The sequence below is a fragment of the Halichoerus grypus genome, chromosome 9 (assembly GCF_964656455.1).
Source record: "Halichoerus grypus chromosome 9, mHalGry1.hap1.1, whole genome shotgun sequence".
NCBI lineage: Eukaryota > Metazoa > Chordata > Mammalia > Carnivora > Phocidae > Halichoerus > Halichoerus grypus.
In genome coordinates this window covers 50,446,189-50,460,077 of record NC_135720.1, presented here as the reverse complement: position 1 = coordinate 50,460,077, position 13,889 = coordinate 50,446,189, and the positions used below count along the sequence as shown (strand labels likewise).

At 34.7% G+C, this 13,889-nt stretch overlaps 2 protein-coding genes across 4 annotated transcripts in view; one reads left to right on the top strand and one right to left on the bottom strand.

Annotated features, from left to right (window-relative positions):
• The window catches only part of METTL24 (methyltransferase like 24), a 152,357-nt gene that overhangs the window by 2,398 nt on the left and 136,070 nt on the right, over positions 1-13,889 (bottom strand). The window lies entirely within an intron of this gene.
• CDC40 (cell division cycle 40) overlaps positions 1-13,889 on the top strand; it is a 54,636-nt gene that overhangs the window by 8,327 nt on the left and 32,420 nt on the right. For 2 of the 3 annotated variants that reach the window (XM_036075330.2, XM_036075331.2), the window contains exons 2-3: positions 4,560-4,646; positions 11,594-11,723. In XM_036075330.2, coding sequence (XP_035931223.1) covers positions 4,560-4,646; positions 11,594-11,723 — 217 coding nt within the window. The remainder of the gene's footprint in view (positions 1-4,559; positions 4,647-11,593; positions 11,724-13,889) is intronic. The other variant, XM_078054877.1, reaches the window with a different exon arrangement.

Below are 13,889 nucleotides of genomic sequence, written 5' to 3'. Positions count from 1 at the left end.
ACACCAACCCCTCCCCTCCACTGTGCAGTTGAAAATCCGAGTATCACTTTTGACTACCCAGAAACTTAACTACTGATAGCCTATACTGGTGACGGAAGCCTTACTGATAATATAGTCAGTTAATACATACTGGTCATGTGTATTATATACTGTATTCTTACAATAAAGGAAGCTAGAGGAAAGAAAATGTTATTAAGAAAATCATAAGAGAAAATACATTTACAGTACTGTACCATGTTTACTGAAAAAAATCTGCATATAAATTCAACCCGTGTTGTTCAGGGGTCCACTGTGTATATATCATATTTTAGGTGGCCCAGCACCTGAATCCCCTCCCTAAGAGTCTTAATGTGAGGAACAGCCCTTGCTGCCCCCGACCTTCAGAGGCCAAAAGCCCAGATTCTCCTTCTCCCAGCTCCTTTTTAGTTAAGGCTCAGGGACGGTAACTTAGGCTGAGCAGACAAATGCACTCACCTAAATTCTAATTTAAAGCTAATCCACACAGAAGCAAGGAAAGAGAATATGTTAAGTGGCAGGGTGGCCAACATGTAGTTTCTCGGGCCGGTGGTCTCAACAGCAGCATCCGGTGCAGCCACAGGAGTTCAGTGATGGTGACTGGTTCTGTGGTATGATCGATTTTCAGTTGTGATTGCATCTGTATACTCACCCTTGTTTACGCCTATTTCCTCAAACTGATTCCCTACCCTTCTTGGCAATTCTAAGGGAAAGGATTCGGTACTCAGAAGGGTTCAATGCTGTTTAATCAGTCTGTAAGGCTTTCAGCTGCTTGCAGCTAAGAACCCTGACTGGTAGCCTGCCAGTGATTTTTTGTTGTTTGTTGCTAATTGGGTGTCTTTAACGTCATTCCTTGTGGTTACTTGAAATTTTTCCCCTTCTCATTTATTCTATGAGCATCTTGGGGTAAATGACTTAATGTTGCTAGTACTTATTTCATAGAAGTGTTGTAGGAATTATATGAGATAATGTGAGACAACACTGAGGTTGTTAAACACTCTTTTTCACTTACCCTCTTCTAGCAAACTATATAATTCACTTACTGTATTGCTTATTGTCTGTCTCCCCCACTAGAATATAAGCTCCACAAGGACAGGGAGCTTTATCTGTTTCTGTGGGCCTAGAACAATGCCTAGCACGTAGTAGGCACCCAATCAATATTTATTGAATGTATAAATGAATTTGAAGTTGCTTTGTGAAGAGGCCTGTGCCCTCAACTACACGAAGAAAATAACATCAGTTCTGAGTTCCAACACCTCCCACCAGCTCCACACATCTATCACCCATCACCCATCCTTGTCTTTGTCGTCTCTGTTTCATCTCACAGAGGGCTCTCCTCTTCTCAGAGGATAACCTTCCAACTGTGCTGGCTTTTTTCCTGTGTTTCTCCCTACTCACTCGTATCCTGTAGCTTATAACTGACTAAATCTTGGCTTAGTCTTTTCTTAAGGAGGGAAAAAACAAACTTAATTTTACCTCAAAAATCCTTCAATCTGGCACCCCATCTCCTCTTCTTTTCTTTATTGCCAAATGTCTTGAGAGAGTAAAAATTACTACTGTCTTGTTTTTCTAAATCCTTAGTTCTACCTCTGCCTCTTAAAACTGCTTTTCCATACTCTACCCCACTACCAGAATCGCTCTGGCAAAGGTTTAATGTGACGTAATTGCCAAATTTCATGATCTTTAGTCAGCCTTCATCCTCTTTCTCAATGGACTTGACTTTTTCTTTTTTCAATTAACAAATATTTATTGAACATGCACTGATTACCCTGCATTCTACTAGGCAGTGAGGATATAGAATGTTAGTAAAAGTCATGTGCAACAAATTATATAACATCATAATTGCTGTAAGGAATTATGTAAAACATTCCTTAGGATTATGGAGAAGCAGTTTTCCTGAGCCAAGAGAAGGGAAGGTATAAGAGAAAATAAGATGACATATTATCAGATAATAAAGGGATGTGCATAAAGAACAAAGACAGTAACAATGCCAGCAGCACAGCAAGGGTGAAAGTGCTTGATATTTTTAAAAATCAGTAATTTGTCTAATAAGACAAAGGTGGGAGTGTATTACCAGATAAGGAGGTATTATAATAGACGAGGCAAGATATGATGAAGTCTGTATTAGGATAGTAGAAGTAGGGTTGCTGGAGAAATATTTCAGAGATAGAATCAGTAAGACTCAGTGCCTTATTTTTTAGTGAGTAAAGGTGGAATCACGGAATGAGACACAGCAAAGTGTTTGATGCTGTGGAACACCCATATCATGTAGTTCAATAGGCAGTTAGATACAGAGGCCAGGAGTGTGGTCAAGGTTGCAGATAAAATCGGAGGTGGAGATTGAAGTCCTGAGAAAGAGAAGATAAGGTAAAGATATGGACAGTTTTGAAACTAGAGAGGATGGAAGTTTAAGGGAGTCATACTTGAGGAACCCTATCTTTGAGAAGTAGAGAAATTAAATTGCCTGCTTTGGGTGAAGGTTGCTTTAAAAAGTGGTAAAATTTTGTAATACTAATTGTGTGCCTAGAGTATTATTTTTCATTGTTGTTTTCTAGTCTTTGGTCATTAGTTGTTCTAAGTCCTCCAGATCGTCATTTGTCAGTGGCATTGCTTCTTCTCCAGCGTCACTGTCAACCTCATGGTATCTCACCTTTTAGAAAAAATTTTCGATATTACTTTGAATTGTGTTTTGTATTGTGTTGACAGATGTATCTTACATCAGCAAAAGGCCAACAGAATAAAGACGGTCATATGACAGGGATAATTCTAGGGGTCGAGGATACATTTGTGCATATGAAATCCAACTTGTGTATCTTATACTTCAGTAAGGGGTGGTAGACAATAAATATATATGTCAGATGATGATAAATATAATGGAGAAAAGTAAAGCAAGGTAAGAGGAAAGTAGAAAAATGGAGCAGAAACCTGATAAAAGAGAGAAAACGATCATGTGGATATCTAGGGAAAGAACATTCCAGGAAAAGGAAATAGTATATGCAGAGACCCTGAGGCAGGATTGACCTTTGGTGAATTCTAGGAATAGCAAATGAGCCAGTGAGGCTGGAGGTGATGAGCACTGGCACAGGACTTGATGAAGACAGAAGTTTGTGAGGGCAAGTTTGGTGGGGGGAGATCATTCTGAGATCTCAGAAGAGGAGGATAATTCTCAACCAATTAGATTCAAACATCCTCATTTTGTAATAGCATTTCTGTAATTCTGCTTTACTGAAGTATAATTCATACATGATATGTAACTTCCATAAAAATTTCAAAATATAACTTGAGTGCCCTAATTAAAGGAAAGGTATTTATAGCCTGTTTAATATGTGAATTAAACATGTACGAACAACATGTTTTTAATGTGTAAATACTCAGGCAGGACAATACAGGAAGATAAAAATGCCCTATAACACTACCCTGGGGAACCATACTTATTTTCTGAGAACAACTGGTAATGAGCCTTCTGGCCTTCGTTAGGCTTTTACTCTGAATGGAGAAGCTACCTGACGGTTTAGAGCAGGAGTAACATAATCTAATATTTTTTAAAAATCACACAGCTTCCTGCATGGAGTGAGGCTGTGGGGGGATAGAAGCAGAGAGCCCAGTTAAAAGGCTATTATAACAATCAGGTGTGAGTTGGTAAATTGGACTGTGAGATGACCGTGAAAGAGAACTTGAGAAGTGGTTGAACTTTGGATGTATATAGAAGGTAGAGGATTTGCTGATGGATTGGAGATACAATGTGAAAGAAAGAGGAATCAAGGATAACTCCAGGAGTTTCCACCTGAGCAAATGTAAGGCTGGGAAGAAGTCATTGGGGAAGGGGAGACCAGAAGTTCCCTTTGGGATATATCAAGTTTGAGATGTCTGTTAGGCATCCTGGGAGAAAAGATGTTGAGCTAAACTTTAGATACACAAGTCTTTAGAGTTCAGAGGAGAGGTCCAGGCAAGAGATACCAATTTGGGAATTACTATATTTGTAGTGGGTGGTGTGGTTACACAAAATAGAGATCACCAGTGATTCTCTAGTGGACATAGATTTTTATGTTCATTAAACTGGGGGGTGAATTTCAGAAGGTTGAAACATTGGCATAGAGTATAAGATTTAGATTTAGAATATTAGGGCCTTGCCACTTCTGTAGCCTGGAACCATGGGCCATCTGGGCACATGTCTAATAAGGTTTGCTGAATAAAGAAGTTGTCCTGAATTTGGAACGAGAGGTTAAGTTTTTTGAGTTCATAGAAAAGAGGACTTGGACTCTCTTAATTTAAAGCTTTGAGTAGCTTATTAGCCTATTTAGAAATTTTTAATTTGTTCAGATGGGATAAAGTCAGCATTTTGAAAGGAAAAAATGTTATGCATTCTAACCTTTATACTACATACATTACTTTTATTAATCTTTGAGTATTAGAATTATTAATCATATGGCACTAGTATAATAATCATAAAATTGGTATTAAAATAGCTTGTGTGACCTTAATATAGTTTCCAAAACAAAATGATTACTTGTCAGATCTTTAATGTTCATTTGGTTTTCTTTTAGGAAGATTTAGAGACTGGAGTTCACCTTGACCCTGCTGTCAAAGAGGTTCAGTATAATCCTACCTATGAGACCATGTTTGCTCCTGAGGTGAGAAAACAATATATTTAAGATTCTGCCTTTTGCTAAAGCATTTGAATTATACATAAGTAGATAAACAGTTGGTAAATTTTTCAGAGTTTTCTCACAAGAGTATACTATTTAAACTTTCAAAAACTATGTCCTGTTATATGTCAATTATATCTCAATTTTTAAATAAAAGGAAAAGAAAACATACTTTTAAAAATCCACTACTCTCTATCTACCAACATATAACATCTGATAGAATGGAACGATGTCTTTTGAAAAAGGAAATTTTAAAATATCTGATTCTTAGATGTGAACGTAATTAATATGTTCCTCAATATTGTTAAGGGAGTATTATAAATTAACCATAAGGGAAAAAGAATTTGTTTTATTATTAGCATCCTCAATGCATGGTATATTATGAAACGTCTGGTTACAGATGCTCCTGCGCTAAATGCTAGGAAGAAGTGCCATGCTCACGTGTTTGCTGCTCAGCAGTAGTCACAGCTGTATTACCTGCTCTGGGTGAGACATCTTATGATGGTGATCATGATGATGATGGTGATGATGATGATGATGATAAATGGTGATGGAAGCATAAAGAAGATGAGAAAGGAAAAAAGGCAAAAAACAGTAAAGATTGTCCATTTAGGAAAGTCTTTGTAGAAAAAATTAAATTTCTAGCTATTTCATTTTTAAAAGGGGAAAGAATACTTGACTGAGAAAATAGAGATCCAAAAAAAGGTCATTATAAAACAAAATAAGGCTTCAGTAGCAGGATCTTTAAGAAACTTTAAAAATGAAGGTGAGGAGCCATATTTTATCACAACTGGGTGGAGAAAGAAGTAGTTTTTAATTTTTTGTTTTTTAGCATGTAAGTCATTGTCCCTTTTTTTTTTTTTTGTCTTTTTTTGATAAAGCAGAATCATAAAGCTGTTTCATATAATTTGCCTGCTCAGGTTTCTGTAGTCACTTAAAATATGGCAATTGAAATATGGAGCACAGCCGATGATGTCAGTGGTAGTATTTGGACAGTGCTCTAACAGTTCCCTGGGTGTACAGTAAGCCAAAATCTCTTTCTCACACTCTTGAGACTGCAGCACTTTTAAATTTTATTTTATTTTTCTTAAATCATTCTAGTCTATCGAACCTGTAGACTCATATCCCTTGGCACCATTTTAGCTGGCACAGTGAAGAAAGGTAGTATGTTACATGTACGCTTCATGATTTTTTAAATGAAAAGTGCTTCCATAAATTAGGGCCACTAAATTACAGAACAAGAAAATTTGGAAGTAATATGGTATGTGATGTTCCTATGTCAGTGCATTTTATATGAAGTCTGTTTCTCTTTCATTTTTAGATCTTGTGCATAACTAATCAATTGCTGTGTGATTTTAGTTTTCGAAATTTAAAAGATTAAGATTTTTTTGGTGATATTGATGAGGCATTAGGCCTATCATTCTCTTTGTGGAATTACCAATCCTTTTAGTATTCTGGGTTTTTTTTTTTTCTCATCTAGGGAGCCTCACATTCAAAATATAAATTAATTTATGTTAGGAACACTGATGCTTATCGCCAATTTAAGAAAAGAGAGATGAGATTGAAAAGTGAAAAATTACTATTTTTCCTGGTTGCCAAATGAATTGTCTGTTACATAATAGATTATTACCTTTGAATTTTATGACTAGGGTCTGTATAATTTGACAAAGTATGGAAAGGTGTTACCAGGAACTTTGCTTGTTGAAATTCAAGTTCCCATATCTTGAGAATCCATTGTTAGAAAAAGATACAATCCTTCTCCTCAAGCTACTGTTTCCCAGAGATGATATGCTCAGTGCTATTTTTAGAAAGATAGAGACCAGACTGTTTCCTATAATGCCTAAAGTGGTATTCAAGTTAAGGGAGAGATTGTATCTGGTTGTGAAGATAAGAAAAAGTTGCATAGAGGAAGAAGTATTTAAAATAAGCAATAAAGTCCAGGTTAAGAACATGCGATTTGGGGTTAAATACACTGCTTATTAGCTCCGGTATAACCTTGCATTACCTCAGTTTTCTCATAGGTAAAATGAAGACAATTTCTCCTTTACCGAGTTACATGGATACATGCGCTAATGTATGATAGGGTTAGGACACTCTCTGGTACCCAGTAAGCATTTAGTAAGTAGCAGCGCTTGTTGTTATTTATGTTACTATTGTTGGCATTGATGCCAGGAAGGCTTTTATGAGGAAAGATTCCAAGCAGAGGAGAAAAGCATTAGCTAAATCATAAAAGATCCAAAGAACAGGAATACTTTAGTCATTGTCAGTAAGGGAGAAAAGGGAGGTAAGACCAAAATGGTAGTTTGTGTAGCGTTGCACAGGGATCTGGGGGCCAAGGTAAGCAGTTTGGTCTTGTTTTAGTAGAGGATAAATAGATTTTTAAGGTTCTTATTAAAGAGTGGGATAATCAAAGCTGAATTTGTAGGAAGGCTAATTTGATAAGGGTTTGCATGATGGAAAAGAACAGGGATAGAAACTAATGGAATAAAACTATCATTTATTACTGTATACCAGGTACCATACTGAGGGATTTATATATTTGTGTACCTTATCTCTTTTAGTCTTCACAATAATCCTGTGAAATAAGTACTCTAATCAATCCCTATTTTATAGCGAGGAAACCAAGTCTCAGGTTTTACTACCAGCAAGTAACGTATTTGGGAATGTGAGTTCACATCACTCCTAACGATTGCTCTGTGGCTGGAAGACCAGTTTGCAGACCATTACAGGGTTTGCATGTTACACCCCTATGCGCATGCTTTGACTTTGCTAGTTCAGGAAATTAACTGAATTGACTATTTTATTTTATAAAATATGTTTTTCCCTCCCAACCAAGGATTTTTCCTAAATGGGCTAACCTAGTATCCAGATAAGCTTTCTCATATTATAGACAAAACTTGAAGAGATAATAGCCGTTGTTTTAGTCCACTGATTTTCTTCATTTCACTCAATCCTTTTTGGGTCTACTTAGAGAAAAGTGTATTTGTTAGCTTTTCTAGACTCACGTAAAACCCATAAGCCTCAAGATTTTCAGATTTAAAATAATAGTACTTTTAGGAATAGAAGATATATCAAAGTTAAAAGGAAAAAAAAATCCTAGTTTCTGTTAAAAACCTGGCCATAGGGCTGCTATAAATATTGTTAGAATGAACTTTAGAAATTAGATAGTTCAGCTCTTTTATTTTATAGATGAGGAAACTGAGGCCCAAGGTCATAAAACCCACACTAATAAAATACTTTTATTAGTAATATTTAAACTATGCTTTTATGTCTTAAAAGATTGAGATATTCTGCCAATAAAATTGAATGGTGGAGATCTTTTCCAAATTTGTGGAAAATAATTAAGTTATTCAACAGGCTCTTCTTACCTTAAAGTTTGTTTGTAAGTGTTTAAACATTGATGACTACAATAAATATTAATGAAAAACTTACCAGCAATCTAAGTATAATATGATTATTAGTTCAGTAACTTGGGGGGGAGGCGTTCTATATGTAAACTTATTATTATGATTTCATATAATCAGTTTTTACCAGTGTAAGTTTTCTTAATTCCTGTGATGTTATGTTATACTACTAAGACATTGACCCTCAAGCATTCTACCTTCTGAAGACTTTTGAGAATCACTGCCTTACAATACACAAATCTCTTAGATTTATCTACCAGTGTCTTAACAAGTTAAAAATGCTTTTCTTGAGGCCCCTGGGTGGCTCAGTTGGTTGAGCCTGGGACTCTTGGTTTCAGATCGGGTTGTAATCTCAGGGGTCGTGGGATCTGTCTGTGTGGGGCTCCACGTTCCATGGGGGGTCTGCTTGGGATTCTCTCCCTCTGCCCCTCTCCCCACACGTGCATGTCCTCTCTGTGTCTCTCAAATAAATAAGTAAATATTTTTTAAAAATGCTTTTCTCCTACTTTATAAATAAATCACTACTTCACTCAGGTGAAAGATGTAAGCATATTCAGGAACATCCTGAGATGTGATCCGAATTATGAATTAATACTTAAATGTATATATTTTATATGGGAGATTAAAATTATAATTGACTGTGGTGTACTTCAGTATGGTCTTAGCTAAAAACTGTTAAATACGCATACCTAACTCAAATATGTATTATTAAAATCCCTTGAATGCAAATTTACTCTTAAGCTTAATTACCGGAAGTTGAAGAAATTTGGAAGTCAGTTTTGTGTGTTTTTTATATGCTTTGTTTTTATTTTATTTTTTTTAAGATTTTATTTTTATGTAATCTCTGCACCCAAAATGGGGCTCAAACTTACAACCCTGAGATCAAGTGTCGCATGCTTTACTAACTGAGCCTGCCAGGCACTCCTATGCTTTGTTTTGTTTTTTAATGGTTAAGCCAGAATTAAAAGAAGTGCATATTCACAGAGACCAGGAACATCTGGGACACATGATTTTTAAGTAATTGGGAAGAGCTGAGTTCTGCTGAATAACATTCTATCCCTTTCTTTGTTGGCATTTATTTAATGTCTCTGAGGTCAGTTCCAATAGCTGCTGGTAACCAAGGCAGTTAAGGTGAGCCAAAAGTAGATAGATCCTCCCACAACCCAGCTTCCTATTAGATTTTTTTTGTTGTCTCAGCTTAAATAGCTATAAAATGTAGCACATTTAAATTTTTAGACTGCTTTAGAAATAGCACCCATATAAGATATACTTAGCTATAATATGTGGATCTGTATTCATATAGAAATCAAAGTTCCTTAGCACTGAGAATTTTTCTTTAAAAGATGGAGCTGATTTGATATGTATGGCTGATAGAAGAATTGTTCTTTTTTTGTAAAATCTTAATAAAATAAGACTATGGAAATTGTGTTTTCCTTTTTCAAATTGGAAAGTATAAACATAATGATTAACTTATTATATGAGTAACAGTAAGAGTAATGGAGATTTTTATCATTTTAGATTTTTCCCCCCAGAAATGTTGATACTGCTTTGCAGATGATAGCTGACCATATTAGGTAGGATATCTAGGAAACTTTTAAGTCATTTTATTATCTTTAATTTTATGGATATTCCTTGTTTTTGTAATAAATTTCATGACTGAACGAAGTTACTGTAACTGCCAGCATTCAGCAGTCTAAATTTTTTTCTCCCCTACATTTCTACCATTAGCAAGGAGGAACTAATATGAGCTATGAAGTCTTGGCACTATCCTTTATACAATTCAGAATAAATAGTTATGAAAGTTTTGTATGTAAATCAGATATTTTTAAATTGAGTCATTTTAAATATAGAAATGGAAGCTGTCAATATAAAAGAATATTGTAGTAATTTATTTTCTTCTGAAGCAGAAAAAACCATAAGGCAAGTGTAACGATTAATTTCAGACTTTTGTGCATAGTATAATGTTGATATCTAGAGAAGGCAACATTCTGCTTAAGAGAGGATCAATAATTTATATTTATGGCTCTAGAATAATGTATCATAGGAAAGGTGGTTTCTAATGGTAGTGACCTAAGATGTTCTAACATCAAAATAACTTCACCATGATAATAGACCTACAGAGTTCAAATAAAAATATCCTATCTAATTCCACAATTTCCAAAGTGGGAAGTTCATTTTATTCTTTATTTAAAAAGAAAATACAGGGGCACCTGGGTGGCTCAGTCTGTTAAGTGTCTGCCTATGGCTCGGGTCATGATCTCAGGTCCTGGGATTGAGCCCCATGTCAGGTTTTCTGCTCAGCTGGGAGTCTCCTTCTCCCTCACACTCTCCCTCTGTGCTTTCCCTCTCTCTCTCTCTCAAATAAATAAATAAAATCTTAAAAAAAAAAAGAAAAAGAAAAAATACAAAGTTGGATTTTCCCATTACCATTAAATAAATATCATTAAGTTAATAGTGTTTGATATAATCTGGTACTTTTTTACCCAATTTTTTAAAAAGCTGGTATGATTGTACATTTAAGGACTGTTATGACGCAGTAGAATCCTAGACTGGGGGTTGTTCTAACCTGGTTTTGCCAATTAAAAATAAAACTATTGACTCTAGGGCAGATAAAATACATCATCTTTGGCTTTTTTCCTTCCTGCATTTCTAACATAAAAAGGAGACTACCTCTCTAACTTTCCAGGATTTTTGTACAGACCAAAGTAAATAACGTTTGGAAACCATTATGGAAACTCAAAGCATTATAAACAAACAGATAATGATGTACTATTTTGTGTAAGACTTCATAGTGTGACTTTTCACGATAGAGAAATTTTATTTTCATTTGTAATGTCTTTTCTAGGGACTTTTTCAAGCATTTTACTTTTATTGTCTATTTCCTATTCTCTGCCCCCAGTGGGGTTCTGATTAATCTTTCCTTCGTTAGTGCTTTCTATATGCCAGACATTATGGTAAGCATTAAGGATTTTAAGTCTCTACCTTTGAGGAACTCATAATCTAGTGGAGAAGAAACATGTATTTTTTAAAAATTACATCATGGTGCCATTATTGATATAAAAGTCACCAAAAATCATCTTTACAAATTAAAAAAAAAAGTCACCAAAAATCCCCCAAATCATGGTTTAGACAAAAATATAGTTACTTTAATTATCAAGAGCAGCGTTGTCAAGTAGAACTTCCTGCAGTGATGGAAATGTAATAGCCAATAACCACATGTGACTTTTGAAGTCTTGAAGTTTGGCTAGTGTGACTGAGGAACTGAATATTTTATTTTACTTAATTTAAATTTAAATAGCCACACATAGACTTAGGTGAGCTGGATTCTTCTCCTTCTGACCTAGGGACTGACAAACAGTGCTAATCAGCCATTGCCCAGCTGCACTGAACCATGTGTGGTGACCATGTTCCCAAATAGGTTACTCAGCCCCTAATGATTTAGAGTTGAAAATATATTGTACAATAATTCTAGTAACTCTGGCTTTATATACTCAGAATTTAAGTTTGTTTTTTCTTATAACATTGCAGTTTGGACCAGAAAATCCCTTTAGGACACAGCAAATGGCTGCCCCTAGAAATATGCTTTCTGGATATGCTGAACCAGCTCATATCAATGATTTTATGTTTGAACAACAAAGAAGAACTTTTGCCACATACGGTAAGGTGATTAAGATTTACAGTTTCCAGTCTGACACATTTTTGTGTGGATAATCTGTTTTGTCTTCTTGCTTTTTAAATTTATTAATCTAGATTCCTTTTAAAAAAGGTAGTGTATTTTCTTAAACACATCTATAAATATTTATACAAATGGGGAGATGAACTAATATTTTTAGCTATCATTCTAAATTTGCTGTGATTTCTGAGTATTAGAAATATTTTGTGGTCTTAAAAACAGAATATTCTCTGTTGTACTTGATAATGAACACTTGTTATTGAATGTCCATCATATGCAGATTGCTGTTGAAGTTAGTAAATGACCAGATAGGGTTAAGAGGTTACTTTTATTTTTAATTCCAGTATAATTAACATACAGCGTTATATTAGTTTCAGGTGTACGATGTAGTGATTCAACAATTCTATACATTACTCAGTGCTCATCGTGATAAGTGTACTGTTAATCCCCTTCACCTATTTCACCCATTCCCCCCACCCACCTCCCTTCTGGTAACCATCAGTTTGTTCTCTCTAGTTAAGAGTCTGTTTTTTGCTTTGTCTCTTTTTTTCTTTGTTCATTTCTTTTATTTCTTAAATTCCACATGTGAGTGAAATCAAATGGTATTTGCCTTTCTCTGACCGACCTATTTCACTTGACCTTATACCCCCTAGATCCATCCATGTTGTTGCACATGGCAAGATTTCATTCTCTTTCATGGCTGAGTAATATTCCATTGTATATATATTACATCTTCTTTATCCATATATCTGTCAATGGACACTTGGGCTGCTTCCATAATTTGGCTATTGTAAATAATGCTGCAATAAACATAGGGTTACATATATCTTTTTGAATTAGTGTTTTCATATTCTTTGGGTAAATAGTAGTAGAATTACTGGATCCTATGGTAATTCTATTTTTAATTTTTTGAGGAACTTCCATACTGTTTTCCATAGTGGCTACACCAGTTTGTATTGCTACCAATGGTGGGATCCGAATCCTTGCCAACACCTGTTTCTTGTGTTTTTTATTTTAGCCATTCTGACAGGTGTGACGTGATACTCATTGTGGTTTTGATTTGCATTTCCCTGATGATGAGTGGTGTTAAGCATGTCTTCATGTGTCTGTTGGCCATCTGGATGTCTTCTTTGGAGAAATGTCTATTCATGTCTTTTGCCCATTTTTCATCGGATTATTTGGTTTTTTGGCACATTCTTTTTATCTTGTTATTTACTGACTGACTTTATTCTGTTTCTCAGATCTTACTTCTGAAATGTTTTCTGTTGTTCACTAAAGGATATCAGGAAATAGAATGGCCACAGATTCATTGTGTTAAATAATTATATCCTATCAGTGGTAGGATTTAAGAAAGTTAACATGCACACAAGATTGGGAATCTCACTAAAAGGAAATGGTCTTTATAATGTCCTTGTTGATAGTTTGTGGTCACTGATACCAGATTTGCTAATAATTTGGTGGTTTTGTAAATTATGTAATTTTACATATGCATGACAATATACATATACATGACATGTATATGTCTTTCTCTTTCTGTAATCTCATGTGTGTCTTTCTCTTTCTATAATCTCATCTGTGTCTTTTTGCCTATTGTAGTTGTGATCTTCTTTATAGTTACTTATGCTAATGTTTCTTTCCCAAAAAAGTAATTGAAAAAGAAAACTTAGAATTTTACAACAGATTTAATAATCACGTCTTTAGACACCAGTATATTGTCTTTTTTTTCTTTAGTTTTCTTTGCAGTCAGAATTCTACCTCTTCCTTTTATTTCTTATAGAATTTAAGTTCTGAAGAAATTTTTCTGCCCTCTCTGCCATTAACTCTCATTATTATAAGATAGGATTAAAAAAGGTTAAAAAAAATAGTGTCATGTGAAATATGTATTCAGTGATGCTTTTTAATAACAGTTATTTTCATTAAATAATATAAATAAATTTTAAGCTTTTAGGAAAGAGAGAAGAAAAAGTTACCTATAATCCTACTATCCTAAAATATCTACTCTTAGCATTATATTTTTATCTCTCCAAGTTATTCTATACTATAATCATTCTGTACTGAAAAATTTGCATCTCACTTTTTATTCAGTGTTCTATCATAAGCATTTTCCAGTGTTAATTTATAATCTCAGTTTGTCATTTTCAAGAACTATGT